At 51.5% G+C, this 26,524-nt stretch overlaps 2 protein-coding genes across 6 annotated transcripts; both read left to right on the forward strand.

Annotated features, from left to right (window-relative positions):
* The first annotated feature begins 1,590 nt into the window (after nucleotides 1–1,590).
* Nucleotides 1,591–21,314, forward strand: DPF2 (double PHD fingers 2). Of its 2 annotated transcripts, XM_003909580.5 has the most exons (12): nucleotides 1,591–1,749; nucleotides 7,482–7,642; nucleotides 8,066–8,173; nucleotides 8,499–8,662; nucleotides 11,458–11,550; nucleotides 11,704–11,782; nucleotides 12,293–12,334; nucleotides 13,377–13,514; nucleotides 13,640–13,768; nucleotides 13,957–14,069; nucleotides 16,902–16,983; nucleotides 20,027–21,314. In XM_003909580.5, exons 1-12 carry the CDS (start codon nucleotides 1,718–1,720, stop codon nucleotides 20,101–20,103), a joined length of 1,218 nt encoding a protein of 405 aa, XP_003909629.1. In that variant the 5' UTR covers nucleotides 1,591–1,717; the 3' UTR covers nucleotides 20,104–21,314. The 2 variants fall into 2 exon arrangements, with proteins under 2 accessions (XP_003909629.1, XP_003909628.1); XM_003909579.4 differs by lacking the exon at nucleotides 12,293–12,334.
* TIGD3 (tigger transposable element derived 3) lies at nucleotides 21,314–25,948 on the forward strand. Of its 4 annotated transcripts, none has more exons than XM_021925566.2 (4): nucleotides 21,314–21,915; nucleotides 22,023–22,058; nucleotides 22,620–22,869; nucleotides 24,137–25,948. In XM_021925566.2, exons 3-4 carry the CDS (start codon nucleotides 22,838–22,840, stop codon nucleotides 25,566–25,568), a joined length of 1,464 nt encoding a protein of 487 aa, XP_021781258.2. In that variant the 5' UTR covers nucleotides 21,314–21,915; nucleotides 22,023–22,058; nucleotides 22,620–22,837; the 3' UTR covers nucleotides 25,569–25,948. The 4 variants fall into 4 exon arrangements, with proteins under 4 accessions (XP_021781258.2, XP_021781259.1, XP_021781257.1 ...); XM_021925567.2 differs by having other exon boundaries at nucleotides 22,620–22,668; XM_021925565.2 differs by having other exon boundaries at nucleotides 21,314–22,058; nucleotides 22,620–22,668.
* Nucleotides 25,949–26,524: the final 576 nt, after the last annotated feature.

The following is a 26,524-nucleotide window of genomic DNA, read 5'->3' on the forward strand; positions in this document are numbered from 1 at the left end:
TGTTATCCCAGCTACTCGGGAGGCTGAGGCAGGAGAATCACTTGAACCTGGAAGGTGGAGGTTGCAGTGAGCTGAGATTGTACCACTGCACTGCAGCCTGGGCACCAAGAGCAAACTCTCTCAAAAAAAAAAAGGAAAAGAAAAGAAAAATGACAAGTACCAATGACCAAGCCCTGAGGACTCTGACAGAGGCTGAACAGAGGAAGAGGGTGAAAGGAAATGCCAGTGGGGAAGGACAGCCAGGAGGGAAATGCGTCTCAAAGATCTGGAGAAGAGTTTGAAAAGCAGAGAGTGGCCAACGGTGTAATGGGGGTCGACAGGCCCATGAGGACAGAAAATAGATCTCTAAATCTGCTGAAAGGGAGGTCGTGGTGACAGGAGCTGTTTCAAGTGAACAGGTGGGAACAAAGTTCCCATTAAACTGGATGGAAGCGGGACCTAGAAACAAGGTAACAGAGATAGGGAGTACTATTTGCTTTTAAAGGGTGAAAAGAGGTGATAGTTGAAGATTAACTTGGGCTGTTTTTTGTTTTTTGGTTTTTTTGAGACAGAGTTGGCTTTGTTGCCCAGGCTGGAGTGCAGTGGCGCAATCATGGCTCACTCACCTTCGACCCTCCTGTGCTCAAGCAATCCTGTCACTTCAGCCTCTAGAGTAGCTGGGAACACAGGTGCACGCCACCACATCCAGGTAATTTTTAAATTTTTAGTAGCGAGGAGGCCTCGATATGTTGCCCAGGCTGGTCTCGAACTCTTGAGCTCAAAGCAATCCTCCTGCCTCCGCCTCCCACAGTGCTGGGAGCCACCGTGACTGCCCTCCTCCTGCTCTTTTTTTTTTTTTTTTTTTTTTTTTGAGACAAGAGTCTCACTCTGTCTTCCAGGCTGGAGTGCAATGGCATGATCTCAGCTCACTGCAACCTCCGCCTCCCAGGTTCAAGCGATTCTCCCCCTTCAGCCTCCCGAGTAGCTGGGATTATAGGTACCTGCCATCATGCTGGGCCAATTTTTGTATTTTTAGTAGAGATGGGGGTTTCACCAGGTTGGCCAGGCTGGTCTCGAACTCCTGACCTCAGGTGATCCACCCGCCTCGGCCTCCCAAAGTGCTGGGATTACAGGCCTGACCCACCGCGCCCGGCTCCTGCTCTTCTTTTTTTTTTTTTTTTTTGAGACCGAGTCTCGCTCTGTCGCCCAGGGTGGAGTGCAGTGGCGCAATATCGGCTCACTGCAAGCTCCGCCTCCCGGGTTCACGCCATTCTCCTGCCTCAGCCTCCCGAGTAGCTGGGACTACAGGCGCCCGCCACCACGCCCGGATAATTTTTTGTATTTTTAGTAGCGATGGGGTTTCACCGTGTTAGCCAGGATGGTCTCGATCTTCTGATCTCGTGATCCGCCCGCCTCGGCCTCCCGAAGTGCTGGGATTACAGGCGTGAGTCACTGCGCCCGGCCCCGACTCCTGCTGCTCTAAATAGAAGAGGCGGGCCTCGAACCGAAGCTCCGGGACGCACGCCAGTCTCCGGTTGCGCCTGCGCGTCGGGCTCCCGTGGGGTCCTACCCGGCCCCCGGGAACAGGCCTAAAGTTCTTTCTTCGGTGCTCGCTCTCGTGCGCGCGCCCGGACGGCGCCTGCGCAGAGGGCGAGGAACCTGGTACCCCGGTGCGGTCCCGGCGCCTGCGCGCTGCGGACTTTGGGGCCTCCCGGCCCGAGGGAGAGGAGCAGGGAAGATGGCGGCTGTGGTGGAGAATGTAGTGAAGCTGTGAGTGGTGGTTTCTTTCTCTCCTAGGGCGGCAGGTTTTGTAAAGGGCCTGGGAGTAGGGGGCTGTGGGGAAAGGGACTAGGCGGAGAGAGGGACATCCCCGGGAAGGCCATGTTGCGACTCCTGGTGGGGAGGGCAATAGGAGACTCCGGAGAAGACGTTGCGCTTCTTTGGAAACTTGTGGAGGCCCTGATGGGGGCACACTGGAGCCCCGACGGGCGGCCTCTCTGCTGGGCTGTGTGGCCTCAGCGTTCCTCGGGGCTGACGGTTTCCAGAGCATGGCGCCCTGCCTGCACGCGAGACTCACCGTCCCGGTCCTCTCCCGAGACGCCTCAGTCCAGAGGAGCGGGGCCGAGGCCCGGGCGGCCCCACGGCTAACCCGCCGCCCATCCCGCCCCGTCCCGTCGGCTGCAGCAACAGGCTCGGCGGCCCCTGTAGGGTGCACTGCGGGGCTGGCTGTTTCAGTTCCAAGCAACCCCGTGATGTTTGGGAGGATCTTGGGTGGCAGGTACCTAAGACTACAAATATTCTTGGGAAGCATTTGGCGAGGAGGGGATCCAGAAGGGGAGTGGGCCTTGGCGCCTTCCAGTGGCAACCATCAAAAACCTGCAACTGGACCGAAGCCGTTCAGGACAGCTTAGTAGCCTAAAGGGCCATATAAGTGGGCATTCTTCCTATGATGCGATACCGTTGTGCTGGTCAGATTTCAAGCAAGTTAAAGTTAATAGCTGTTGGGGCCAGGGACACCGGCCTATGAACTGCTTCCTGTGAGTTAAAGATGCTTTGGGACTGACTTGATTTATTCCTACAGGAGAATCAGAATGAGTTTTAGATTGGGTTAATGCCCGGTGGGCGAATAGAACTTCTTTTAATGGGTATGTTGGGCTTGGTGCAAGGGTGGGAAAATTGAGTGGTGTCTAACTGTCCAGTCAGGGTTTTTGGATTTTGGCTGGGTGATGAGGTAAAGGTTCGGTAAGTATTCTAAGGGACTCACAGCTTCTCATCTGTCTTTGTCGTGGCCTGAGCCCCTCTCTTCCTAGGGGCCTTTTTAAAGAGTAAGTTGCTTCTCCCTCCTGCCTGAAGCCTTTTCTTTGAGAATGCTTTCCCACTTCCATTAAGCTAAGTGCCTTTCCTCCTCTTGTGGTTTTGTTTTTTTTTTTTTAAGTTGCTTTCTGCTTTATCCTGCTGTCTCTTTCAGCCACCCCTCCTCCCAACACTATTGTCTTTCTGATCTGCCCACTCCAGTTTCCCCAGCTCTCTCTTCAGGCTGACATTTTTCTCAATTTAGAAATGACACTGTTGATCTACCATTTATCCAGTTATCCTTCCTGACTCAGATGTTCTTTCTTTGTTTCCCTGCGTCTTTGTTGACTTCCCTCATCCCATTGTAAGGGGATGTTTTACACAAGTTTCTCCAAAAATAAAAAGAAAGATTCTTGGCCGGGCGCGGTGGCTCACGCCTGTAATCCCAGCACTTTGGGAGGCCGAGACGGGCGGATCACAAGGTCAGGAGATCGAGACCATCCTGGCTGACACGGTGAAACCCCGTCTCTACTAAAAGTGCAAAAAACCAGCCGGGCGAGGTGGCGGGCGCCTGTAGTCCCAGCTAATCGGGAGGCTGAGGCAGGAGAATGGCGTAAACCCAGGAGGCGGAGCTTGTAGTGAGCCGAGTGGGCGCCACTGCACTCCAGCCTGGGTGACAGAGCAAAGACTCCGTCTCAAAAAAAAAAAAAAAAAAAAAAGAAAGATTCTCATTGTACTGGAGGAGTATCAGACTTGCCTAGGTTTTGAGAGTTAAACGTAGTGAGGCTCTTCGTGTTGGAAGCTTTTCCTCGGGGAAATAGGGTTGCCAGTGCTTTCAAGTTGTGTCATAAGTGAGGGGTTGCCCATTTAAACAGAGCATGACATCTTGTTTCTCTTTGAAAAACTGTAGAGATTGTGAGCATCACCAGCCACTAATTCCTGAATGCCAGTAATGAGAAACCAACTCTCTCCTCCTCATTTCTAGCTGCACAGGGCCTCAGATCACAATTAATACGTACTCCCGCAGAATTATCCCTTTAAGAAGGGGCTTCCATTCTTCCAGTTCATTTGGAGATAATTTTCTGGCACTTCTCTTGATTATAGTGTACGTAGTCTTCTGACAGCTGATGTTATACATTGAGTATGTTGAGGTCGGACCACTGGCTCATCTTTTCTTTTTTTTTTAATTTTTTTAGACAGAGTTTCGCTGTTGTTGGCCCGGGCTTGAATGCAGTGGCACAATCTTGGCTCACTGCAACCTCCGCTTCCTGGGTTCTAGCAGTTCTCCTGCCTCAGCCTCCCGGGTAGCTGAGATTACAGGTGCCCACCACCACACCTGGCTAATTTTTGTATTTTTAGTAGAGATGGAGTTTCATCACGTTGGCCAGGCTGGTCTTGAACTCCTGACCTCAGGTCATCCACCTGCCTCGGCCTCCCAAAGTGCTGGGATTACAGGCATGAGCCACTACGCCCGGCCTTAAGAATTTTCTTATTTGTAAGTTTCTGTCCCTGCCAAATGTGATGTCAGAAATGAAAGTCTTGGCTGGGTGCAGTGGCTCACGTCCATAATCCCAACACTTTGGGAAGCTGAGGCGGGCTGATCGCTTGATGTCAGGAGTTCGAGACCATCCTGGCCCACATGGTGAAACCCCATCTCTACTAAAACTATAAAAATTAGCCAGGTGGGGTGGCGCACACCTGTAGTCCCAGCTACTCGGGAGGCTGAGGCACAAGAATCTCCTGAACCCAGGAGGCGGAGGTTGCAGTGAGCTGATGTCACACCACTGCCCTCCGGCCTGAGTGACACTTTAAGACTCTGTCTTAAAAAAAAGAAAGAGGCGACTGGGCGCGGTGGCTCTGTAATCCCAGCACTTTGGGAGGCCGAGGCGGGCGGATCACAAGGTCAGGAGATTGAGACCATCCTGGCCAGCATGGCGAAACCCCACTCTACTAAAAATACAAAAATTAGCTGGGTGTGGTGGCATGTGCCTGTAATCCCAGCTACTCGGGATACTGAGGGAGGGGAATCACTTGAACCCAGGAGGTAGAGGTTGCAGTAAGCCGAGATTGCGCCACTGCACTCCAACCTGGGTGACAGAGCAAGACTCCATCTCAAAAAAAAAAAAAAAATGAAGCTGGGCCGGTGGCTTACGCCTGCAATCCCAGAACTTTGGGAGGCCGAGGTGGGCGGATCATGAGGTCAGGAGTTTGAGACCAGCTTGGCCAACATGGTGAAACCCTGTCTCTACTAAGAATACAAAAATTAACTGGGCATGGTGGCGCACGCCACTCGGGAGCCTGAGGCGAGAGAATCGTTGGAACCCAGGAGGCAGAAGCTGCAGTGAGCCGAGATTGCGCCACTGCACTCCAGCCTGGGCGGCAAAGCAAGACTCTTGTCTCGAAAAGATATATATGTATATATATAAAGAGAGAGAGAGAACAGTGTTAATGTTAACTTGACATTTCTTGGTACTGGAGCCTTAAGTTTTTGTTGTTGTTGTTGTTTTGTTTTGTTTTAAGAGACAGAGCCTCCCTCTGTCCCCCAGGCTGAAGTGCAGTGGTATAACCTTGGTTTACTGCACCCTCAACTTTCTAGGCTCAAATGATTCCCCTACCTCATCCACCCCAGGGACTACGTGGGACCACAGGCCTGCACCACCAAACCTAGCTGATGGTTTATTTATTTTTAACGTTTTGTAGAGATGGGATCTCACTATGTTGCCCAAGCTAGTCTCTAAGTCTTGGTCTCAAGAGATCCACCAGCCTTGGCCTCCCAAAGTGATGGGATTATAAGCATGAGCCACTGTGCCCAGCCTCCCTTAAGTTCTTAAGAGCTCACTCTCATCCTGTCCTGTTCTCTCTTCATCAGATTCTCCCCATCACAAACACTTCCACGTTTCATTCCCAGCCCTTGTACCCCCAAGACTGTTTGCTTTACCTTTTGAAATCCCACGTAGCTCACAAGAGCCCTGACAGAACATCTCTTATTCATTCCTCCCAATACTGTTTCCAGCCTCCTTGCTCTGACTTTGCAGCCCTCGCCAGCCTGGCCCTGCCTTCCATTTGACTTCCAGTGTCAGTATCAATTCCCATCAGTAGAAACAAAGGAGCTGCGGCACTCAGCCTTGTTTATCCAGTTTTATTCTGTGTGGTGAAGACGTGGCTGCCTCCTAAAGGCGAGCTCGCAGAGGCGAGGCTGCTTTCTCCATTCTGCTCTCCAACGTGAGATTTGTGCCTACCTCAGATTACAGTCATTACAGCTCATTGAATCATACCAGGCCGTATTTGTGGCGTTGCCATCTCTGTGTGTGCTATATGTCTTTTTTACTGCTGGGCACATGGTAAGTTATGCAGTGGTCTATTGTGGCTGCTCGCTGAAGGCCCCCATCACATTCCAGATCAGGATTTTTTGGTGTAGCCCGAGTTACGGACAGAAACCACAGAGACTTAATCTGTTTGCCGTTTCATCCCCAGGCTGTTTCTTGTAAAATCCTGATATGTCAAAGCTCATTTGGTCCAACCTCCTCAATCTATAGAAGAATAGCCAAGGTCCACCTGGGTTGACTAAATGTCCATGTTCATGTGGTGACTTGCAGGCCAGCCAGGTCTTTTTACTCTCAAGTCAGGTCTGACTGTATCTCAGACATCTTCGTGAGTACTGGGGACACTATGAGAAAGAAATCAGTTCTGCCTTTGGTTTAAGATTGATTGACACCGGGTACTGTGACACATGCCTCTATTCCCGGATACTTGGGAGGCTAAGGCAGGAGGATCACTTGAGCCAGGAGTTTGTGTCTAGCTTGGGCAACGTAGAGAAGAATAGAGAAGCACCCTAAGATGGGCCTTAGAGCAAACAAGTTTCTTATCAGTGATGGCGCTCAATAAAAACTTCAAGGAACTTCAGGTACTTGTAGATATCTTCCATAAATGTAAAATTAATTAGTTGATTAAAAACCTAGTTCAAAATTCAAAAGATATAAAAAGGCATATGGAAGGAAGTGGCCTAGTCACCCACTTTTTCTCCCTGCTGACCTGCAGTTTCTTTTCCATTTTGTTACATAACGATAGCTTTCTTTGACACTTCTCAGCAGTGTACCTTGCTTTGCTTTTTGTCCCTAGTTAACTTGAAATTCTTTAATATCAGTATGTGAAGAGCTTCCTTCTTATGGCTAAATAGAATTTCATTGTATGGATTTACTAGTTTGCTGAATACATTTTAATAAGTCCCCTAGACCTTGAACTCTTTCCTTCTGGAGCAGACCCTGGGGCAAGGATGTGGGAGCATGTAGTTTATTTGGGAGGTGATTCTAGGAAGGAGGAAATAAGGAGGAACTTAGGGGGGACTATTGTTTGCTTCTCAGCGTCATAAGGGTTGAGAAATAACATCTTAACTAGCACAGGGCTGGGCTTGTGAGACACATGGAGTGAACATTAGTTCCTTACCCTCTTTGGGGGTTAGACTTAAGTCTGATTAGACATCATGAAATCATGTGTTCCTGATAGTAATTTATTCGTAAAGTAATTCCTAATGGTGGCCTAGAAAAGGGGCTTGGTGTCCCATGAGGCAGAAGTGGAGGCAAATAGAATGGAAGAGACAGCCTCCCAGTCCCTTGAGCCTTCTAGAGAAGCAGATGACAGGGGAGAGGAATAGCTCAGTACCCTATGCTCCCCACTCCAACACACACGCCTGGTTTCTATCTTCTCTGCAGCCTTGGGGAGCAGTACTACAAAGATGCCATGGAGCAGTGCCACAATTACAATGCTCGCCTCTGTGCTGAGCGCAGCGTGCGCCTGCCTTTCTTGGACTCACAGACCGGAGTAGCCCAGAGCAATTGTTACATCTGGATGGAAAAGCGACACCGGGGTCCAGGTGAGGGTCCAGACTTGGGAGAAGGGGACTCAGGAGCATAAGGAGGAAGAAGCCTCCTCATCTTAGGTGATGAGACAGTTGATAGGGTTTTCCCTACTGCCTTCCACCTATGGATGAATATGGTCTTCCTGTGGTTAGAAACGCAGGGAGGATGAAGCAGATAGGTTGATACCAGCATCTTTGTTTTCTACCCTGCTGAGGCCATTGTGTGTCTGGAGAACTATGTATTAGCCAAGGCCCCTAAGCTTATATATCTATTTTTCTTTTCCACAGACTGTTCCATCTAACCCCCTAGGCCCTCACTGTCAGAATTCCTCCCTTGCTCTAGAACTCAAAAGGAGGGGACTACGTAATTAGAAAGTGTTTGGTATTATTTTCTAATACTGGGTTAGGGCCTGACTTCTATCTTTCTTCCTGCCGTAGGATTGGCCTCTGGACAGCTGTACTCCTACCCTGCCCGGCGCTGGCGGAAAAAGCGGCGAGCCCATCCCCCTGAGGATCCACGACTTTCCTTCCCATCTATTAAGCCAGGTAAGGCACATACTTCCTGCGCAGAGGCGTGGCCTTCTGCATGGTGAGAGCCTGCTAATCACTACGATACACCAGGCCCAGTACTAGATCCCAAATATACTCGAATGAGTATGATGTGATTCTTTCCTTTAAAGAGCTTAGTCTAGAAGGGGAGACAGGTAAACAGATAAGTTACGGTGCCAAGTGAACTAGGGTGTCTTAATTCCTGGGCATCCGGAGAACAAAAGACAGTGACAGACCTTTGGTAAGCCCTAGCATTATGTGGACTCAGAGCAGTCTGCTTTCAGCCATTCTGAGCTTTGCTTCGTCCTGATCTTGCTTGCAGACACAGACCAAACCCTGAAGAAGGAGGGGCTGATCTCTCAGGATGGCAGTAGTTTAGAGGCTCTGTTGCGCACTGACCCCCTGGAGAAGCGAGGCGCCCCGGATCCCCGAGTTGATGATGACAGCCTGGGCGAGTTTCCTGTGACCAACAGTCGAGCGCGAAAGGTACAAGATTATCCCTGTGGCTAAGGGAGCTTTGATGGAAATCAGCCTCCTCTTCACTGGGGCCATGCAGTTTCTAGAACTGAAACAGAAGCTGGGGTCCAGGAAGCAGGCCCCTGCAGTTCTGTTCTTACTTCAATCCCTGGTTATTGTCAGGTACTGACTGGCTTCTCTTTTGCTTCTAAGTATAGACTCTCACTCATTCATCCACTTTTATCACAGAACGTTATTATTATACACATATATAATTTTCATTTAAAAAATTAAAAGAGGCCAGGTGCAGTGGCTCATGCCTATAATCCCAGCACCTATAATCCCTTGGCCTGCCTTGGGAGGCCAAGGCAGGAGGATTGCTTGAGCCCAAGAGCTCGAGACCAGCCTGGGCAACAAAGTGAGACCCCATATCTACAAAAAGTAATAATAAAAAAAATTGGCTGGACGCGGTGGCTCAAGCCTGTAATCCCAGCACTTTGGGAGGCCAAGACGGGCGGATCACGAGGTCAAGAGATCGAGACTACCCTGGCAAACACGGTGAAACCCCGTCTCTACTAAAAAATACAAAAAACTAGCCGGGCGAGGTGGCGGGCACCTGTGGTCCCAGCTACTCGGGAGGCTGAGGCAGGAGAATGGCGTAAGCCCGGGAGGCGGAGCTTGCAGTGAGCCGAGATCGCCACTGCACTCCAGCCTGGGTGACAGAGCAAGACTCCGTCTCAAAAAAAAAAAAAAAAAAAAATTACCTGGGCATAGCGGCATGTGCCTGTTGTCCCAGCTACTAGGGAAGCTGAGGTGGGAGAATCGCTTGAGCCTGGGAGTTGGAGGCTTCAGTAAGCCGGGATCATGCCACTGCACTCCAGCCTGGGCAACAACAAAAAATTAAAACCAGAAGGTACAAGAATAGTACAAAGAAATACCGTATACTCTTTACCTAGATTTATCAGTTTCACATTTTGCCACATTTGCCTTATCTGTCTTTGCTAAACCGTTTGAGAGGAAGATGCATATATCAAAAACTTTTCAGTCTAGGCAACATAACAGGACCTTGTCTCTACTAAAAATAAAAATAAAAAATTAGCTGGGCATGGTGGCACACGCCTGCAGTCCCAGCTACTCAGGAGGCTGAGGTGGGAGGATTGCTTGAGCCCAGGAGATTGAGGCTGTAGCTCTGCTCATGCCACTGCACTCCAGCCTGAGTAACAGAGGGAGACTCTGTCTGGGGAGGGAGGGAAACAAACTTTTATCCCTAAATACTTTACTTTTTTATCACAAAAGTTTGTGTCACAAAGTTTTTTGGTCCCCGAGGTTGCACAGTGAAACACACTTGGTCTCTGCCAACAGAGAAGATAAGACCATATATAAAAATAAGAGCTATAAATATGCCAGCATTGGGCTAAGTGCTTTCTCATGCCCTTTCTCTTTTAGTCTGTACAACCTTATGGGGGAGGTCCTGTGTTCCCCATTTCACAGACAAGCTGAAACAAAGCAGTTTAAAAACTTACCATGGGCTGGGCACGGTGGCTTACGCCCGTAATCCCTTTGAGAGGCCAAGGCAGGCGGATCATGAGGTCAGGAGATCAAGACCATCCTGGCTAACATGGTGAAACCCCGTCTCTACTAAAGATACAAAAAAATTAGCCAGGCGTGGTGGTGGGCACCTGCAGTCCCAGCTACTCAGGCATGAACCCGGGAGGTAGTGCTTGCAGTGAGCTGAGATCGCACCACTGCACTCCAGCCTGGGCGACAGAATGAGACTCCGTCTCAAAAAAAAACTTCCCATGGCCGGCCACGGTGGCTCACACCTGTAATCCCAGCACTTTGAGAGGCCGAAGTAGGTGGATCACCTGAGGTTGGGAATTCAAAACCAGCCTGACCAACATGGAGAAACCCCGTTTCTACTAAAAATATAGTATTAACTGGGCATGCTGGCGCATGCCTGTAATCCCAGCTACTTGGGAGGCTGAGGCAGGAGGATCACTTGAACGCAGGAGACGGAGGGTGCGGTAAGCCAGTATTGCGCCATTGTACTCCAGCCTGGGCAATAAGAGTGAAACTCCGTCTCAAAAAAAAAAAAAAAACTTCCCACAAAGTCACACAAATAAGCAACAACATTTTCATTTAAACTAGGAGGCGAGTGTCAGGACAGAACCACCAATAATGTGCTCCCAGGGTGGCCAATCAGAGGCAGGAGAGGCAAATGGCTGCTTGTGGCATCGGGGCAAACTTTTGGAAGCATGCTATTTAATTTGGCCATGTGGCATGGTAGGGAAAGCATTTCAGGCTAAGGAAATAATGTGAAGCACAGGGGAAAGAAATCCCAAAGTGGCCGGGCGCGGTGGCTCACGCCTGTAATCCCAGCACTTTGGGAGGCCAAGGCGGGTGGATCACAAGGTCAGGAGATCGAGACCATGGTGAAACCCCGTCTCTACTAAAAATAGAAAAAATTAGCCGGGCGCAGCGGCAGGCGCCTGTAGTCCCAGCTACTCGGGAGGCTGAGGAAGGAGAATGGCGTGAACCCGGGAGGCGGAGCTTGCAGTGAGCCGAGATTGCGCCACTGCACTCCAGCCTGGGCAACAGAGCAAGACTCCGTCTCAAAAAAAAAAAAAAAAGAAATCCCAAAGTATGGAAGGGAGCAGGAGCAGGATTGTAGGGTGCTTGAAGGGTGTTGGTGAGAAATGAGGCTCATTCACCTGTGGGTGGGACCAGGTCACAGAGGAGGTTCTGGGTGGCCTTGGCCAATCTCATCATAGGGGAGCTTTTGGATGCACATATTTCTACCCATGCTAACCCTGCTGTCCACTCAGCGGATCCTAGAACCAGATGACTTCCTGGATGACCTCGATGATGAAGACTATGAAGAAGATACTCCCAAGCGTCGGGGAAAGGGGAAATCCAAGGTGAGGGGCCAGCGTGCTACCTGCATCTTGGGACAGGGTGGCCTAGGGAATTCCTTGTTTTATTTCAAGTGAGATTAGCAGCCACTTCCCAAAGAGTCTAACTCCTCAGGCCCAGCTACCACAATAAGGGTGTCTCTTTGCTCTTCATGGCAGGGTAAGGGTGTGGGCAGTGCCCGTAAGAAGCTGGATGCTTCCATCCTGGAGGACCGGGATAAACCGTATGCCTGTGACAGTGAGTGCCTCACAAGTGGGTGGGTAGACCTTGCCTTGGACCCAGCTCCTGCTCAGGCTATGAGAGGAGGGAGGGTTATGTTTTTGCCCAGAGTTTTAAAACAAACCTGGGTTCTTGTCCTGCCTGCTGACTGCTTCCGTCTGAGACCCCTGGGAGGCCTGGGGCCCTGCTATATGACGGGTGGGACCTGCATGCTCTGGGAAAGATTTCTGCCATCTTCTGGGGTGGGGTTGCTTGTGGGGGCCATAGCAGGCAGGGCTGGCCTCTCAACAGACGGCCTGCAGGTCTCCTGGCCTCAGTTAAGCCAGGGCCCCAGGGGTCTGACACTGAGTTTTTCAACATCTGTTCTCTTTTTCTTTCTCTCTGCCTTGCCCCGCTTCTGTCCCTCCACCCTGGGAGCACCATCGCCGCTGGGGTTTCTCTCTCGTTTGCTCCGCTTTCCTGCTGATGCTGCTCCTGTCTCAAGTGTATCAAGGCCTTCTTCTCATGACTTTTCTTTCTGTCTTTCAGATAGTTTCAAACAAAAGCATACCTCGAAAGCGCCCCAGAGAGGTAGCTCTCTCAACTTTTCAGACTTGTGGTTTTCCTGTCCCTTTTTCCCTCTTCCCTTGTTCCTCCTGCCTTTCTCATTTCCTGGGATGCTAGCTTTAAAATCTCTGGAATGGCATGGGGGTAGGAGCAGTGGAACTTCTGCTGTGCTCTACTCCTCAAAGTCCTGGAGGCTGCCTTTACCACTGCTTGTCTCCCACAAACCTACTCCTAGAGCTGCTCAGCCCAGTGCATGGGGTGGCTTCAGAAGCATTATCAGGAGCCCATTACAATCAGACCCTTCCGCTCCCTCCCCAGATCAGGCACCTGGTGGTCAGCTCATGTTCCCCACTGCCCCACCACCTCCTGCCATCCTCTCTCCCCATTCCTTTCCTGCTGGCCCCCTTGCCCTTCTTGGTATTACCTGTCAAGATGACAAAATGCCTTGTGGGGATCTGCTTTCCTTGCTGATTGGCAGGCCTGGGCAGGGCAATTATGTGGGAGTGTGTTTGAATTTCTCTGGGGACAACTGCCCAACTGGCTTCATTGATAGGATATCCCCAAGAAACCCACCCCTGCTTATTTACGCACATTCAGAGGAGATGGGCTCCATGGTCTGTGTGGGGTAGCATGAGCCTCCCACGTTTACTGATGGGTAAAAACGTTTGGAGTTTTATCCGCTTTTCCCCCTTCCTGCCACACCAAAGACTTATAGGAATATCCTTCCCTTTCCTGACCTGGAGCGTCCCAGACTGTTACTATATCCCAGAGCAACTAACTAGTGATGGGGCGAGGGCTAAGCCCCCAAAAGTCAACATGGAAGAGCAGTGGTGGCCATGGGGTTGGAGTTTAGGAGGTGAAAGAGTCCCAGAGGCTAGAGAGCCCCAGGGCTTGATGCTCGTGGCTGAGGGAAAGGGGCCATCACTCAAGGCCTGTCCCAGAGTAGAGCTGCTAGGGGAAGGGATGGTTGCCCTCTGCCTCAGGTGGAGCCCCCACAGTTTGCAGGGGTGGGGACATGTTACTCTTGTATCCTAACACCTTTCTCTGCAATCTTCTCCCCACTCAGTTTGTGGAAAACGTTACAAGAACCGACCAGGCCTCAGTTACCACTATGCCCACTCCCACTTGGCTGAGGAGGAGGGCGAGGACAAGGAAGACTCCCAGCCACCCACTCCTGTTTCCCAGAGGTCTGAGGAGCAGAAATGTAAGCTGAGGTGTCAGAAGTGGTGGGCAAGCAGAAGTTGGCCTGGTTATGAAAACCACTCCTTGCATGGGTGTTGAGTGGCTCAGGGACCCCATGGGCGTCATCAAAAGTCTTTCTCTCTGCAGCCAAAAAGGGTCCTGATGGATTGGCCTTGCCCAACAACTACTGTGACTTCTGCCTGGGGGACTCAAAGATTAACAAGAAGACGGGACAACCTGAGGAGCTGGTGTCCTGTTCTGACTGTGGCCGCTCAGGTACTGCCTCCCGTGAAGGCTGCTGCTGTGCCCAGTCCCCAAGGGGCTCTTGGCTTGCTGGCCTCTAGTGCTGTCATAACCAGCCCACCTCTCTTTACCTAACCAAGAGAAGATGTAGCCACAAGCAGGAGCTCTTCTCTTCCCCCTGCATTTCCAACTGTCTGTCTCACTCACTTCCCCCACTACAGGGCATCCATCTTGCCTCCAGTTTACCCCCGTGATGATGGCGGCAGTGAAGACGTACCGCTGGCAGTGCATCGAGTGCAAATGTTGCAACATCTGTGGCACCTCTGAGAATGACGTGTGTATCCCCGCCCCCTCCTCAGCATGGCTCCTTCTGGGCTTTTACTGCTGTTTGCACAGTTCCCTCTAAAGTGAGCTTTCTTTTTTTAAAAAGGGAGCAAGATCCCTCCTACATGCCACATGCCCCTCCCTAGCATCTCAGTCAGAACTCTGATTTGTTGCCAGATAATATATATATTGAGTGCTGATTTTATGTCAGACACTGTTCTAGGCACTAAAGATACTAAAGACAAACAAGGTCCCTGCCTCATGAGATTTACGTTCTTACAGGAACAACAATAAGCAAGGATGTGAGATTTGTATAATGTGCCATGAAAAAAATGAAACCAGTAATGTGGCAGAGAATAATTGCATAAGTGATTTATTTTGATGGTGAGGTATGGCTCTTCTGGGAGGGGGATGCTGGTGTTGAAATTTTGGTGATACCAAGGAGCCAGTCAAGAAGATTTGGAGGTAGAGCAGTCCCAGGAAAGGAGTAGCCAGTGCCAAGGCCTTATAGTGGACAAGCCAAATGATAGGGCATGGGAGAGGATGGTGGGGGATGAGATGAGAGAGGCAAGCACTGCCAGATCTGTGGGGCCTTGGATTTTATTCTAGGTACAATAGGACACTGTCAAAGGGTTTTAATCAGAGAAGTGACATGGTTATTTATGTATGTATGTATTTATTTATTTTATTTATTTATTTTTTTGAGATGGAGTCTTGCTGTGTCGCCCAGGCTGGAGTACAGTGGCACGATCTTGGCTCACTGCAACCTCTGCCTTCCGGGTTCAAGCGATTCTCCTGCCTCAGCCTCCCAAGTAGCTGGGATTACAGACACGTGCCACCACATCTGACTAATTTTGTATTTTTAGTAGAGATGGGGTTTCTCCATGTTGGCCAGGCTGGTATCGAACTCCTGACGTCCGGTGATCCGCCTGCCTCAGCCTCCCAAAGTGCTGGGATTATAGGTGTGAACCACCGCGCCCGGCTGTTTATTTATTCTTTATGTATTTATTTATTTATTTTGAGACAGAGTCTCTCTGTCACCCAGGCTGGAGTGCAGCGATGCAATCTTAGCTCACTACCACCTCTCCCTTTAGGCTCAAGCAATCCAATCCTTCCACCTCAGCCTCCCAGATAGCTGGGACCACAGATGCACACCACCATGCCTGGCTTCTTTTTTTTATATTTTTGATAGAGACAGGGTCTTGCCATATTGCTGAGCTGGTCTCAAACTCCTGAGCTCAAGCAATCCTCCCACCTTGGCCTCTCAAAGTGCTGGGATTACAGGCGGGAACCCACCATGTTTGGTATTGTCTTATATTTTATTTTATTATTTATTTATTTATTTCAAGATGGAGTTTTACTGTTGTCACCCAGGCTGGAATGCAGTGACACAATCTCAGCTCACTGCAACCTCTGCCTCCAGGTTCAAGCAATTCTCCTGTCTCAGCCTCTCAAGTAGCTGGGATTACAGGCGCCTGCCACCACGCCTGGCTAATTTTTAGTAGAGACCGGGTTTCACCATGTTGGCCAAGCTTGTCTCGAACTCCTGACCTCAGGTGATCTACCTGCCTCAGCCTCCCAAAATGGTGGTATTACAGGCGTGAGCCACCGCGCTTGGCCCTTGTCTTATATTTTTAAAAGAAGACTTTGGCTGCTGTGTGGAGGGTAGACTGTAGGGACAAGGATGGAGGCTTATGCATATAATCCTAACACTTGAGAGGCTGAAGCGGGAGGATCACTTGAGCCCAGGAATTCAGAACCAGCCTGAGCAACATAGGGAGACCCTGTCTCCACAAAAAAAATTAAAACTTAGTCAGGTGTGGTGGCACACATGTTAACCCCAGCTGCTTGGCAGGCTGAGGTGGGAGGATCACTTGAACCCAGGAGTTTGAGGCTGCAGTGAGCCACGATCACACCACCACACTCCAGCCTGGGCAACAAAGCGAGACCTTGTCTCAAAAAGAAATAGTCACTGGGCACGGCGTCTCACACCTGTAATCCAAGCACTTTGGGAGGCTGAGGTGGGAGGATTGCTTGAGCCTGGGAATTGAGGACCAGCCTGGGCAACATAAGGAGACCTTGTCTGTCCAGAAAAATTCAAAAATTAGCTGGTGTGGTTGTGTGTGCCTATAGTCCCAGCTACTTGAGGCTGAGGTAGGAGGATCACTTGGCCCAGGAGGTCAAGGCTGCAGTGAGCTGTGATTGCACCACTGCACTCCAGCCTGAGTGACAGCAATACCCTGTCTCAAAAAAATATATCTATAGAGCTTGGGCTTTAGGGAAAAAAAAAAAAACTGGAGGCGATTTGATCGATTAGGAGCTCTGAAAGGACTCAAGTGAGAGATGACAGTGACTGAATCTGCGGTAGAGAGGGACAGCGTGGTTCCTACATAAGATTCCTGCATCTGGGCCGGGCGCGGTGGCTCAAGCCTGTAATCCCAGCACTTTGGGAGGCCGAGACGGGCGGATCACGAGGTCAGGAGATCGAGACCATCCTGGCTAACACGGTGAAACCCCGTCTCTACTAAAAACTACAAAAATCTAGCCGGGCGAGGTGGCGGGCGCCTGTAGTCCCAGCTACTCGGGAGGCTGAGGCAGGAGAATGGCGTGAACCCGGGAGGCGGAGCTTGCAGTGAGCTGAGATCCGGCCACTGCACTCCAGCCTGGGCAACAGAGCAAGACTCCGTCTCAAAAAAAAAAAAAAAAGATTCCTGCATCTGTTCTTACCTGCTACCTACCCCTCTTGGAAATAGCCATGTCACAGAAGCCTTCCCACTTCCTGTAGTGGCCTGAGGCACATCAGTCATTCAATCCCCATCCTCTTCCCTCTTGCCTACTTCAGGACCAGCTGCTCTTCTGTGATGACTGCGATCGTGGCTACCACATGTACTGTCTCACCCCGTCCATGTCTGAGCCCCCTGAAGGTAAGTTGCCCAGATCTTTTACTTAGAACAATTATTTTATTAGTTACTTGGAAAATACTGAGTTCTATGTTCTTTATGTTATCACTTACATATTCTTCCAACTTAGGGAGTAAAGCCCCTTGCCTTGGCTCAGTTTAGAATGCCTTCCTAACATTTCAACTTAAAGGGTTTAGTGTTTGCACATTATCAGCTACATTTACAACAGAAAATCCACAGCCCAGAAGAAAGCAGATGCTGAGCCAAGATCAGTCACCCAGAAGGAATGATTTATTTTCTTCCAACCAGTCATGGAAACTCAAGTGGTAGATTATCTGATGTGAAGCTTCTACAGTCAACTCTTGAAATTTGATGGATTTGAGCATTTATTTCCTATCCCTTCCCCTTCTGAATTGGGAAGGGACTTGACTTTGGAGCCTGAATTCTCCCATAACTTAGAGTAATAATGGTCCAAGTTTATGGAAGCTATTCACTGAAACCAGTGGTGGCACCAAGAATTGGTTGCATCTCCACAAGTCCCCTTCCAGCTGGATTTCTGTGCATAAACTCCTCCTGTACAGAAATTCAGGCGCTTACTCAGAACACAAATGCCCAGGAGCTGTTACTGTGCACAAAGGATGTGGGCCAGCATTACAGGCAAGAGAAAGTGTTTCATTGTGTGATGTAAGCTGACTTGTAACATATTGGTCAAACTGCTGTCACCCCTCTAGAGAATGAGGCCACTGACAAAGTCTGAGAGTCCTTTAACAGCTGCAGGGGAGTACTCAGCTTCTGTCAGGCCCAGTTTATGAATCTGCTTTGGGGAGAAGTCGCGTGTTTATGTTTTGTTTTTAACCATCATACAGACTATCTATATTACAAAATGGCTTTCCTATTAAAGTTCCGTGGGACATTGAGGTGGTGGAGAGCTGCGGGCCCGAGCGTCCTCACTGGAGTGTTAAGGCAGCTGAGGGGCAACCCCTGGAAGTATCAGATGTTCTAGGTTCTAAGTCAGGGTCAACAAGCTACAAGCTGCAACCTATGGGCCACATCCAGCCACAGCCAGCTTAAACAGCTTGCAAGCTATTTCTTTTCTTTTCTTTCCTTTTCTTTTCTTTCTTTTTAATTTTTATTTTTTGAGACAGTGTCTTGCTCTGTTGCCCATGTTGGAGTGGAGTGGCATGATCTCAGCTCACTGAAACCTCCGCTCCCCTGGGCTCAGGTAATCTGGTAATCCTCCCACCTCAGCCTCCTGAGTAGCTGGGACTACAGGCATGCCATCACACCCGGCTAATTTTTGTATTTTTAGTAGAGACAGTGTTTTGCCATGGTGCCCAGGCTGGTCTCGAACTCCCAGGCTCAAGTGATCTGCCCGCCTCAGCCTCCGAAAGTGCTGGGATTACAGGTGTGAACCACTGCGCCTAGCCTGAAAAAAAAAAATCCCCTTAAAATGTAAAAACTGCGCCGGGCGCGGTGGCTCAAGCCTGTAATCCCAGCACTTTGGGAGGCCGAGACAGGCGGATCACGAGGTCAGGAGATCGAGACCATCCTGGCTAACATGGTGAAACCCTGTCTCTACCAAAAAAATACAAAAAACTAGCCAGGCGAGGTGGCGGGCGTCTGTAGTCCCAGCTACTCGGGAGGCTGAGGCAGGAGAATGGTGTAAACCCGGGAGGCGGAGCTTGCAGTAAACTGAGATCCGGCCACTGCACTCCAGCCCGGGCGACAGAGCGAGACTCCGTCTCAAAAAAAAAAAAAAAAAAATTTAAAAACTGGCTGGGTGCTGTGGCTCACCTCTGTAATCCCAGCACTTTGGGATCTGTTGAGCCCAGGAGTTCAAGACCAGCCTGGGCAGGATGGCAAAACCCTGTCTTTACTAAAAATACAGAAATTATCTGGGCGTGGTGCTGTGCACTTGTAATCTCAGCTACTAGAGAGGCTGAGGCAGGAGAATTGCTTGAACCTGGGAGGCAGAGGTTGGAGTAAGCTGAGATCATGCTGCTGCACTCCAGCCTGAGCAACAGAGCGGAAACTCTTGTTTTGACAAAAAATAATAAAGGGAGTTAAAAAAAAAAAAAAAAAGATGTGCATGAGACTATATGTAGCTCACAAACGCTAAAATATGTAACACTCTGGCTCTTTACAGAAAAGTTTGCCAACCTTATTGACCTTTGGGTTAGAAAGGACTTACATTTTTGAGTCACATGTTTCTGAAGAGCTGATAAAAGCTGTGGATCCTTTCCCCTAGAATAATGTCCACATGCACATATGTATAATTTTGCTTACCGTTTCAAGGCATTAAGGACTAATTTTATTCAAAAAAATTAGAAGAATTCAGCCATAGTAAATATTAATAAACAAGGAATGAACCAATTGTTTTTCTTAAGGGACAATTATTTTGTGTTTTTTCGTGAAACTACACAAGTCTTAAAACTGAGGTAGCGGCCAGGCGCAGTGGCTCAAGCCTGTAATCCCAGCGCTTTGGGAGGCCGAGACAGGCGGATCACGAGGTCAGGAGATCGAGACCATCCTGGCTAACACGGTGAAACCCTGTCTTTACCAAAAAAATACAAAAAACTAGCCAGGAGAAGTGGCGGGCGCCTGTAGTCCCAGCTACTCGGGAGGCTGAGGCAGGAGAATGGCATGAACCCGGGAGGCGGCGCTTGCAGTGAGCTGAGATCTGGCCACTGCACTCCAGCCTGGGCGACAGAGCAGGACTCCGTCTCAAAAAAAAACTGAGGTAGCTTGACAAACTTCTGTCTTCCCAGGCCCTCTTCATACTCCCAGAGCTTCTGATTTAATAGGGCCAAGAGGGCCTGGGCACTGGTATTCTGAAGTCCTCTAGATGATGATTTCTTTCATCTCCATTGAGGAGGATATTTCACAATATTTGAAGACTTAGAGGTTTATCCCAGCTCAGGAAACCATGGAACTTTCCTGCCGCAGAGCATCCCTCATCCTACCTGTAGCTGATCCTGCTATAGAGATGGGGTATCAAGAGCAGAGGAATTGCAAGCAGATAGGGATTGTGCGGGACCCATCCTGACCCCATTTTGCTTCTCTGCAGGAAGTTGGAGCTGCCATCTATGTCTGGACCTGTTGAAGGAGAAAGCTTCCATCTACCAGAACCAGAACTCCTCTTGATGTGGCCACCCCCCTGCTCCCCGACATATCTAAGGCTGTTTCTCTCCTCCACTTCATATTTCATACCCATCTTTCCCTTATTCCTCCTCTCCTTCACAAGTCCAGAGAACCTTGGGGTGGTTGTGCCAGCCTGCCTTTGGCAGCTGCAAGCTGAGGTGGCAGCTCTGACCACCTCTGGCCCCAGGCCCTCAGGGAGAAAGGAGCAACACACTGCCCCTAGGCGTACGTGTGGCCCAGTCTCTCTCTGCTCTCCATTAAGTGCATTCACTCTGCTTGCCTTGGGCCCAGGCCCTGGTGATCACAGGGTTCAAACAGTGTCCTCCTAGAAAGAGTGGGAGAGCAGCTCACTTCTCTCTGTTCTTCCTCCACTCTGGTCTCCAGAGTTTTCCCATCCCCCAGAGGCAAGCCAGGCCAGGGAGCTGGGAGCGAGCAAGCTGAGGCCACGTCCACAAGGAGCTTTCCATGCCCCTGTGCCGCATAGCCTCACCTCTTTCCTCCAGAGTGGCTCTCTGTGGCCCTCTGTTCCTGCTACAGAGGGTTCTTTGCTGGAGTCAGGATGTTCTCAGTCACCCTCCTGGCTCTGCCCTGTCCCACTCCACCCTACCCCGGGGGAACAGCAGCTTCACCTTGTTACTCCCAGTGCTCTCTTGGCTCACTCTTATGGGCGGTCTCCAGTGACTGAAGCATTCCCTACCCTTGGAATTTCTCATCTTCTGCCTCCCTTCTTATTCCTTTTGGCTTTGTGGGGAGAGGGGAAGGATCAGGGGGCCAGGCCAGCAGCTCGGGGGCTACAGGGAGATGGATAATGTGCCTGTTTTTTAACACGACAAAAAAGCCTACCTCCAAAATCCCCTTTTTGTTCTTCCTGGACCTGGGCATTCAGCCTCCTGCTCTTAACTGAATTGGGAGCCTCTGCCACCTGCCCCGTGTATGCTGGCTCTCAGCTCATGGGGAAGCCACATAGACATCCCTTTCTTCCCTTGCACGCTCGCTAGCAGCTGGTAAGGTCTTCACACCCTGATTCCTCAAGTTTTCTGCTTAGTGGCACTGACATTAAGTAGTGGGGGGACAGTCCATGCCAGGACACCCTGGAGTAGCCTTCCCCGTTGGCCGCGGGCAGGCCCTAACTCACTGTCGCTTTGGAGTTGAGGTGTCTTTTTTTTCTTTCTTTAGTTCCTGTATTCTAAACATTAGTAAAAATAAATGTTTTTACACAGAGCCCTCTGCTGGATGGTTTATCTCCTGCCTCTCTCCATTAAGAAGGCCATTTCATGTTAAGATTTCCATGATGGTGTTTTTTTTTTTTAAAAAAAGTTTTGAAATACAGCTTTTTTCCCCCAAATTAAAATTTTTTTGTGGAACCCCAATATGTAAAGCAAATATAAAATTGGTTACTTTGTTAGTCTTAATTTATTACATAAATTCAAGTTTATAACAATTATTTGTTATAAAGAACAATGAAGCTGTTTTGATCAATACAAAATTTGGGTTAAAATCAACTTTAACATCCATTTTTGTGTTTCAGTTGGTTTGGAGAAAATTCTGTTAGTCTTGGATACATAGATGGAAGTGGTGACAGGTTTATAACAGTTGACCTTGCAATCTCAGACATTTAAAACAGGACCAGAAGTTTATATAATCAATAAGCAAACTAATGACATCATCATGGGACACACAGAAGTTCTTGCAGGAGCAGGGTCTGTGTGGCTTCAGTTGCCTGCAGTGCTCCCAGGCCAGAGCAAGTGCCCGAGGGTCTGAACTGCCCGCAGTGCAGCCCTGCAGCCTTTCCCAGGGCACGTTGATGTGCACAAAGTAAGTTTCCCTGAAGACAAAGTGAACATGTTGACAGCTTACGTGGCAGCATATATGTCCTGAGTGTGTGTTTTAGAAGTCCAACTGCTGTTTTTATGTTTTTAAAGGAAATATTTGAATCAAGCAGTTACGGGCCCCCTGAAGTATCCTTTTTTCTAGAACATTCTGAAAGTCATCCTTGCCTATGGAAAGCCTAGGCCTACCTGCACTGTTATGTTCAGTAAATAAGCAGGGTGCTCTGGGCTGGGGATTGTGTGAGGAGCAGAGCGCAGCCCGTCCTCATGCTTTTCCACTGAAGTAGGCCAGGCGGGGAGGGAGTAAAGCAATGAATGCTGTTTGGCGGCTGAGTAGTCTAAGAGCCAGAAAAGAAATGTTCAAATTAAGAAGGCTATAGCAGGCCAAAATGAGGAAATTTAGGGTTTGCGGGAGGTGGGATTTGAGATGGGTCTTGGAGAGTTGGACAGTGTCAGCCGGTAGGATGGGGTTGCAGACGGAAGCCTGTGAGGAAGGCAGAGGATGCGGAGCTGTGAGCGCAGGGAGTAGGGAGGCTGGAGAGCAGCTGGGCTGCGGATCAAGACGTCTGCGTTTAATTAGGGACTGAAGGTTAGCAGGGAAGGGAACGATACCAGATCTTGAATTTAAGAACTTGAATCTTGTAAAGTACCAAATCTAATAAAAATTAGTCCTTAGTCGTCCTAAATCAGAACTGGCCCAGTGTTTCCGTGGCCGACAGACGAGCCAGCGCTGTCCATGGTAACCAGCTTTTGTGTGGCTTAAAGCTTGCATCCATTTTCTCCTTTCATCGTTTTCCCAAAACAACTCCGTGAGGGCCGTTAGCCCTGCTTGGTAGCCGAAGAAGCCGAGGCGGCCTAGGGTCACGGCCAGGGAGCCTTTGGGACGCCAAGTCAGCTCGGTGGTCCTCATGCCGCCTACAAGGCTCGTCGGGCCCTCGAGGTCAGCGGCTACTGGAGGCGCCCGGGGATGTCCTGCAGGTTCCTGGCTCCGCCTCCCGCCCCTCCTCGCTAGAAGCTCCGCCCCCAGGGGGCTCGACGAACCGCCACTTCCGCGGCGTCCATTGAAACTTGGCCGGGGGAGGGACGGGGCGCCACTGAGGGCCAATCTGCTTGGGCCGGGGCGGGGCTGCAGCGGGTGGGTGCAGAAGGGCCGCACCGCGGACTTCGGAGCCGGGAGAGAGCCCGGCGCGGGCGGCGCGCACGGGGCCCTGCTGTGCGCGCGCCCGCCCGCCGCCCGCGCAGCCCCTCGGCCCGCTGTGCCCTCGGGGTCGTGGCGCCCATCCCTCCCCTGTTCTGCTGTCGCCGCCCGGACAGGGGCTCGGGAGCCGGGCTAGGGGCAGGGGCTGGAGCCGCGGGACCAGCGCCTGAGGTGGGTGCGGAGCGGGAGGCCGGGCGGGCGGGCGCCTGGGGCCACCCCGCCGACAGACTCCGGGTCGAGGGGGAGTGACCCGCCAGGGCGCGGAGCCCGGCTGCCGGCCTGCCTGGGTTCAGGCGATAGTCCCGGCGCCCTGGGACCCTCCCAGGCGACCACCCTCCCAGCGGGGACACCCCGCCCCTCCGCTGCCTGCAGCCTCCTCAGGCCTCCCGCCCTTTGTCGCTCGTGCACCTGCGCCCTCGGCCCTGCCCTCTCGCTCCCCTCAGGGCGGACCCTCGCCCAGCTTCCCTTTCAGGACCCGGCACCAAATTAGCCTCGCTCCTTCAGACCCCCTCTGTCCCCTTTGTCGTCTGTACACCTGTCACCTCAACTCTGTGTGCATCCACCCACCTCCCCGCCCCCAGCGGCGTCATCTGAATACAGCCCAGGCCGCCTCCCACTCCCTCCCGGGGGCTCCTCCCCTGCTGCCCCGTAGCCCACACCTGCCCCCTCGGCCCCAGCCCCAGGCCCTCCCCCGTCCGTGCGCCTTTGTTATCTCTGCAGCTGTCCCCTCCACTCTTCATCCTTCTCCCCCAGTGAGGCCAGACCCCAACCCAGACTCCCCTGTCCTTCTGACCGGAGAGACCCCCCTCCCCAGCTCTGCCCTGGCATCCTGGGGACGGGGCCAGCTGGCTTCCACTCGGCCTAGCCACTTTCCTGCCTCTTCCGGCGGGTCCAGTCTCCCCTGGTGCCTGCGCACGTCCTCATCTAATCTTTTTTCCCTCCTGCGCTCCTCTCCTAGCCCTCCCGGCCTCAGCTTACTCTACCCGCTCATTCTTTCCTCCCCGCACAGGTGCCCCGGAGAGGCCATGGAGCTGAGCAGCAAGAAGAAGCTTCACGCCCTGTCCCTGGCCGAGAAGATCCAGGTGCTGGAACTCCTGGATGAGTCCAAGATGTCCCAGTCGGAGGTGGCCCGGCGCTTCCAGGTTTCCCAGCCCCAGATCTCGCGCATCTGCAAGAATAAGGAGAAGCTGCTGGCGGACTGGTGCAGCGGCACAGCCAACCGAGAGCGCAAGCGCAAGCGGGAGTCCAAGTACAGCGGGATCGACGAGGCTCTGCTCTGCTGGTACCACATTGCCCGCGCCAAGGCCTGGGACGTGACGGGACCCATGCTGCTCCACAAAGCCAAGGAGCTGGCCGATATCATGGGCCAGGACTTCGTGCCCAGCATCGGCTGGCTGGTCCGCTGGAAACGCCGAAACAACGTCGGCTTTGGGGCCCGCCATGTTCTTGCTCCTTCATTCCCCTCTGAGCCACCTCCCCCAGGCCTCACATCCCAGGCTCAGCTGCCTCTTTCCCTAAAAGACTTCTCTCCAGAGGACGTGTTTGGCTGTGCTGAATTGCCCTTACTGTATCGGGCAGTGCCCGGCAACTTGGGTGCATGTGATCAAGTACAGGTGCTGCTGTGTGCCAACAGCAGGGGCACCGAGAAGCGGCGGGTATTGCTGGGGGGGCTCCAGGCTGCCCCGAGATGCTTCTTTGGGGTCCGCAGTGAGGCTCTGCCTGCCTCCTACCACCCTGACCTGGGCGTCCCCTGGTTAGAGTGGTTGGCACAGTTTGACCGGGACATGGGACAGCAGGGCCGACAGGTGGCTTTGCTGCTGGCTGCCCGAGTGGTGGAGGGACTGGCAGGCCTGCCTGGGCTCTACCACGTGAAGCTCTTGCCTCTGGCCGCCTCTAGCACCACGCCTCCCCTGCCCAGCTCAGTGGTCCGGGCCTTTAAGGCCCATTACCGACACCGGCTGTTGAGCAAACTGGCTGCCATCCAAAGCGACAGGGATGGCACCTCGCTGGCTGAGGCCGCGGCGGGCATCACCGTGCTGGACGCCTTGCACGTGGCGTCTGCCGCCTGGGCCAAGGTGCCGCCTCAGTTCATTTTCAGCAGCTTCGTTCAGGAAGGGCTGGCTCCCGGCAAAACGCCCCCGTCCTCGCACAAAGCCTCTGAGATGCCACCAGTTCCCGGCGGGCTGAGCCTAGAGGAGTTTTCCCGCTTTGTGGACCTGGAGGGTGAGGAGCCAGGGCCTGGAGTGTGTAAAGAGGAGACAGGCACCGAAGACGAGGAGAGGGACAGAGAGGGTGCCTTTGAGCCCCCGCCCACGAAAGCTGATGCCCTCCGGGCCCTGGGCACCTTGAGGAGGTGGTTTGAGTGCAACAGCACTTCTCCTGAGCTGTTTGAAAAATTCTACGACTGTGAGGAGGAGGTGGAGCGGCTTTGCTGCCTATGAAGGCACCTTTGCTGCTTGCCAGAGCCCCATCCTCTCCTGTTTCCCATGGAAACGGCCTCTTCAGAAGGCAGATCCGGGCTGTCTCTTTCCTGTGGAAATAGAACTGTCATAAAGGTGTAGAAGGGAGAGAAGTTGGGACACCAAGTCTGAGCTTGGAGTGGCAGTCGTCCAAGCCCCAGGAAGAGAGCTCTAAAGATGGGGCTTCAAGGGTAGGAATCCAGGCTACTTAGTTTCCTTGCTTGAAAGTTATAGAGCCTTAGAAAGGGAGTTAGTCTAGAGGCGGGCGCTTAGAAAGCTGGAGTGTGGGCTTTTTGGACAGACTTCTTCCTTGAACTCTGTTAAAAACAGTTCTGCTTCTGGAAATAAAGTTTTTAATCAGATAAGAGGCCAGGGTGTTATTTTCGTGGGAGAAGGGTAAAAATTTTCCATTCAGATTTAGAAAATTAATTGCTGATGGTCGCTGCGGTGCAGCTGTCTGTCCATGAGCAGTAGGGATCCTCCTCTTCCGGATGTTCAACAGCAAGGACTCTCAGGGCACGGGCACTGCTTGTGGGCTACCCTCCTGAGAAGGAAGCTCCAGGACAGACAGATCCCAGCTACTGCCCCAGAGAAGCTGCAGCTCCAACAGTTCCAATAGCTCTCAGATTGTGTGGGGTTGGGCAGGCTACGGACATGTCAGGGAAACAGAAAAAGGAGCTGGAATTGGAATGGAATAGTCATTCATTCTTTTTTTTTTTTCATTTGCTCAATTCACAATATCACTTCAGCAAGGCGTCCTATGTGAACAAGTTGCAAAGATGGTGTCTCTGCTGGGCAGAACCTTGCAGCCCATGACAGTGGAGTGTGATTAAGGCTGTAATAACGGCTGTTCAGAGTGCCTGGCCCCACAAGAGCTAGGGAGACTCCAGGGGGAGGCGAGCTTTGAGCTGCAATTTGAAGGGTGTCCCAGACCAAGG

The sequence above is a fragment of the Papio anubis genome, chromosome 12 (genome assembly GCF_008728515.1).
Source record: "Papio anubis isolate 15944 chromosome 12, Panubis1.0, whole genome shotgun sequence".
NCBI lineage: Eukaryota > Metazoa > Chordata > Mammalia > Primates > Cercopithecidae > Papio > Papio anubis.

Coding starts and splice junctions, on each gene's coding strand:
- DPF2 (XM_003909580.5), top strand. CDS start 1,718: ATGGCGGCTGTGGTGGAGAATGTAGTGAAGCT. Junction 1,750..7,481: donor GTGGAGAATGTAGTGAAGCT/GTGAGTGGTGGT, acceptor TCTTCTCTGCAG/CCTTGGGGAGCAGTACTACA. Junction 12,335..13,376: donor CTCGAAAGCGCCCCAGAGAG/GTAGCTCTCTCA, acceptor CTCCCCACTCAG/TTTGTGGAAAACGTTACAAG.
- TIGD3 (XM_021925566.2), top strand. CDS start 22,838: ATGCCGCCTACAAGGCTCGTCGGGCCCTCGAG. Junction 22,870..24,136: donor AGGCTCGTCGGGCCCTCGAG/GTCAGCGGCTAC, acceptor CTCCCCGCACAG/GTGCCCCGGAGAGGCCATGG.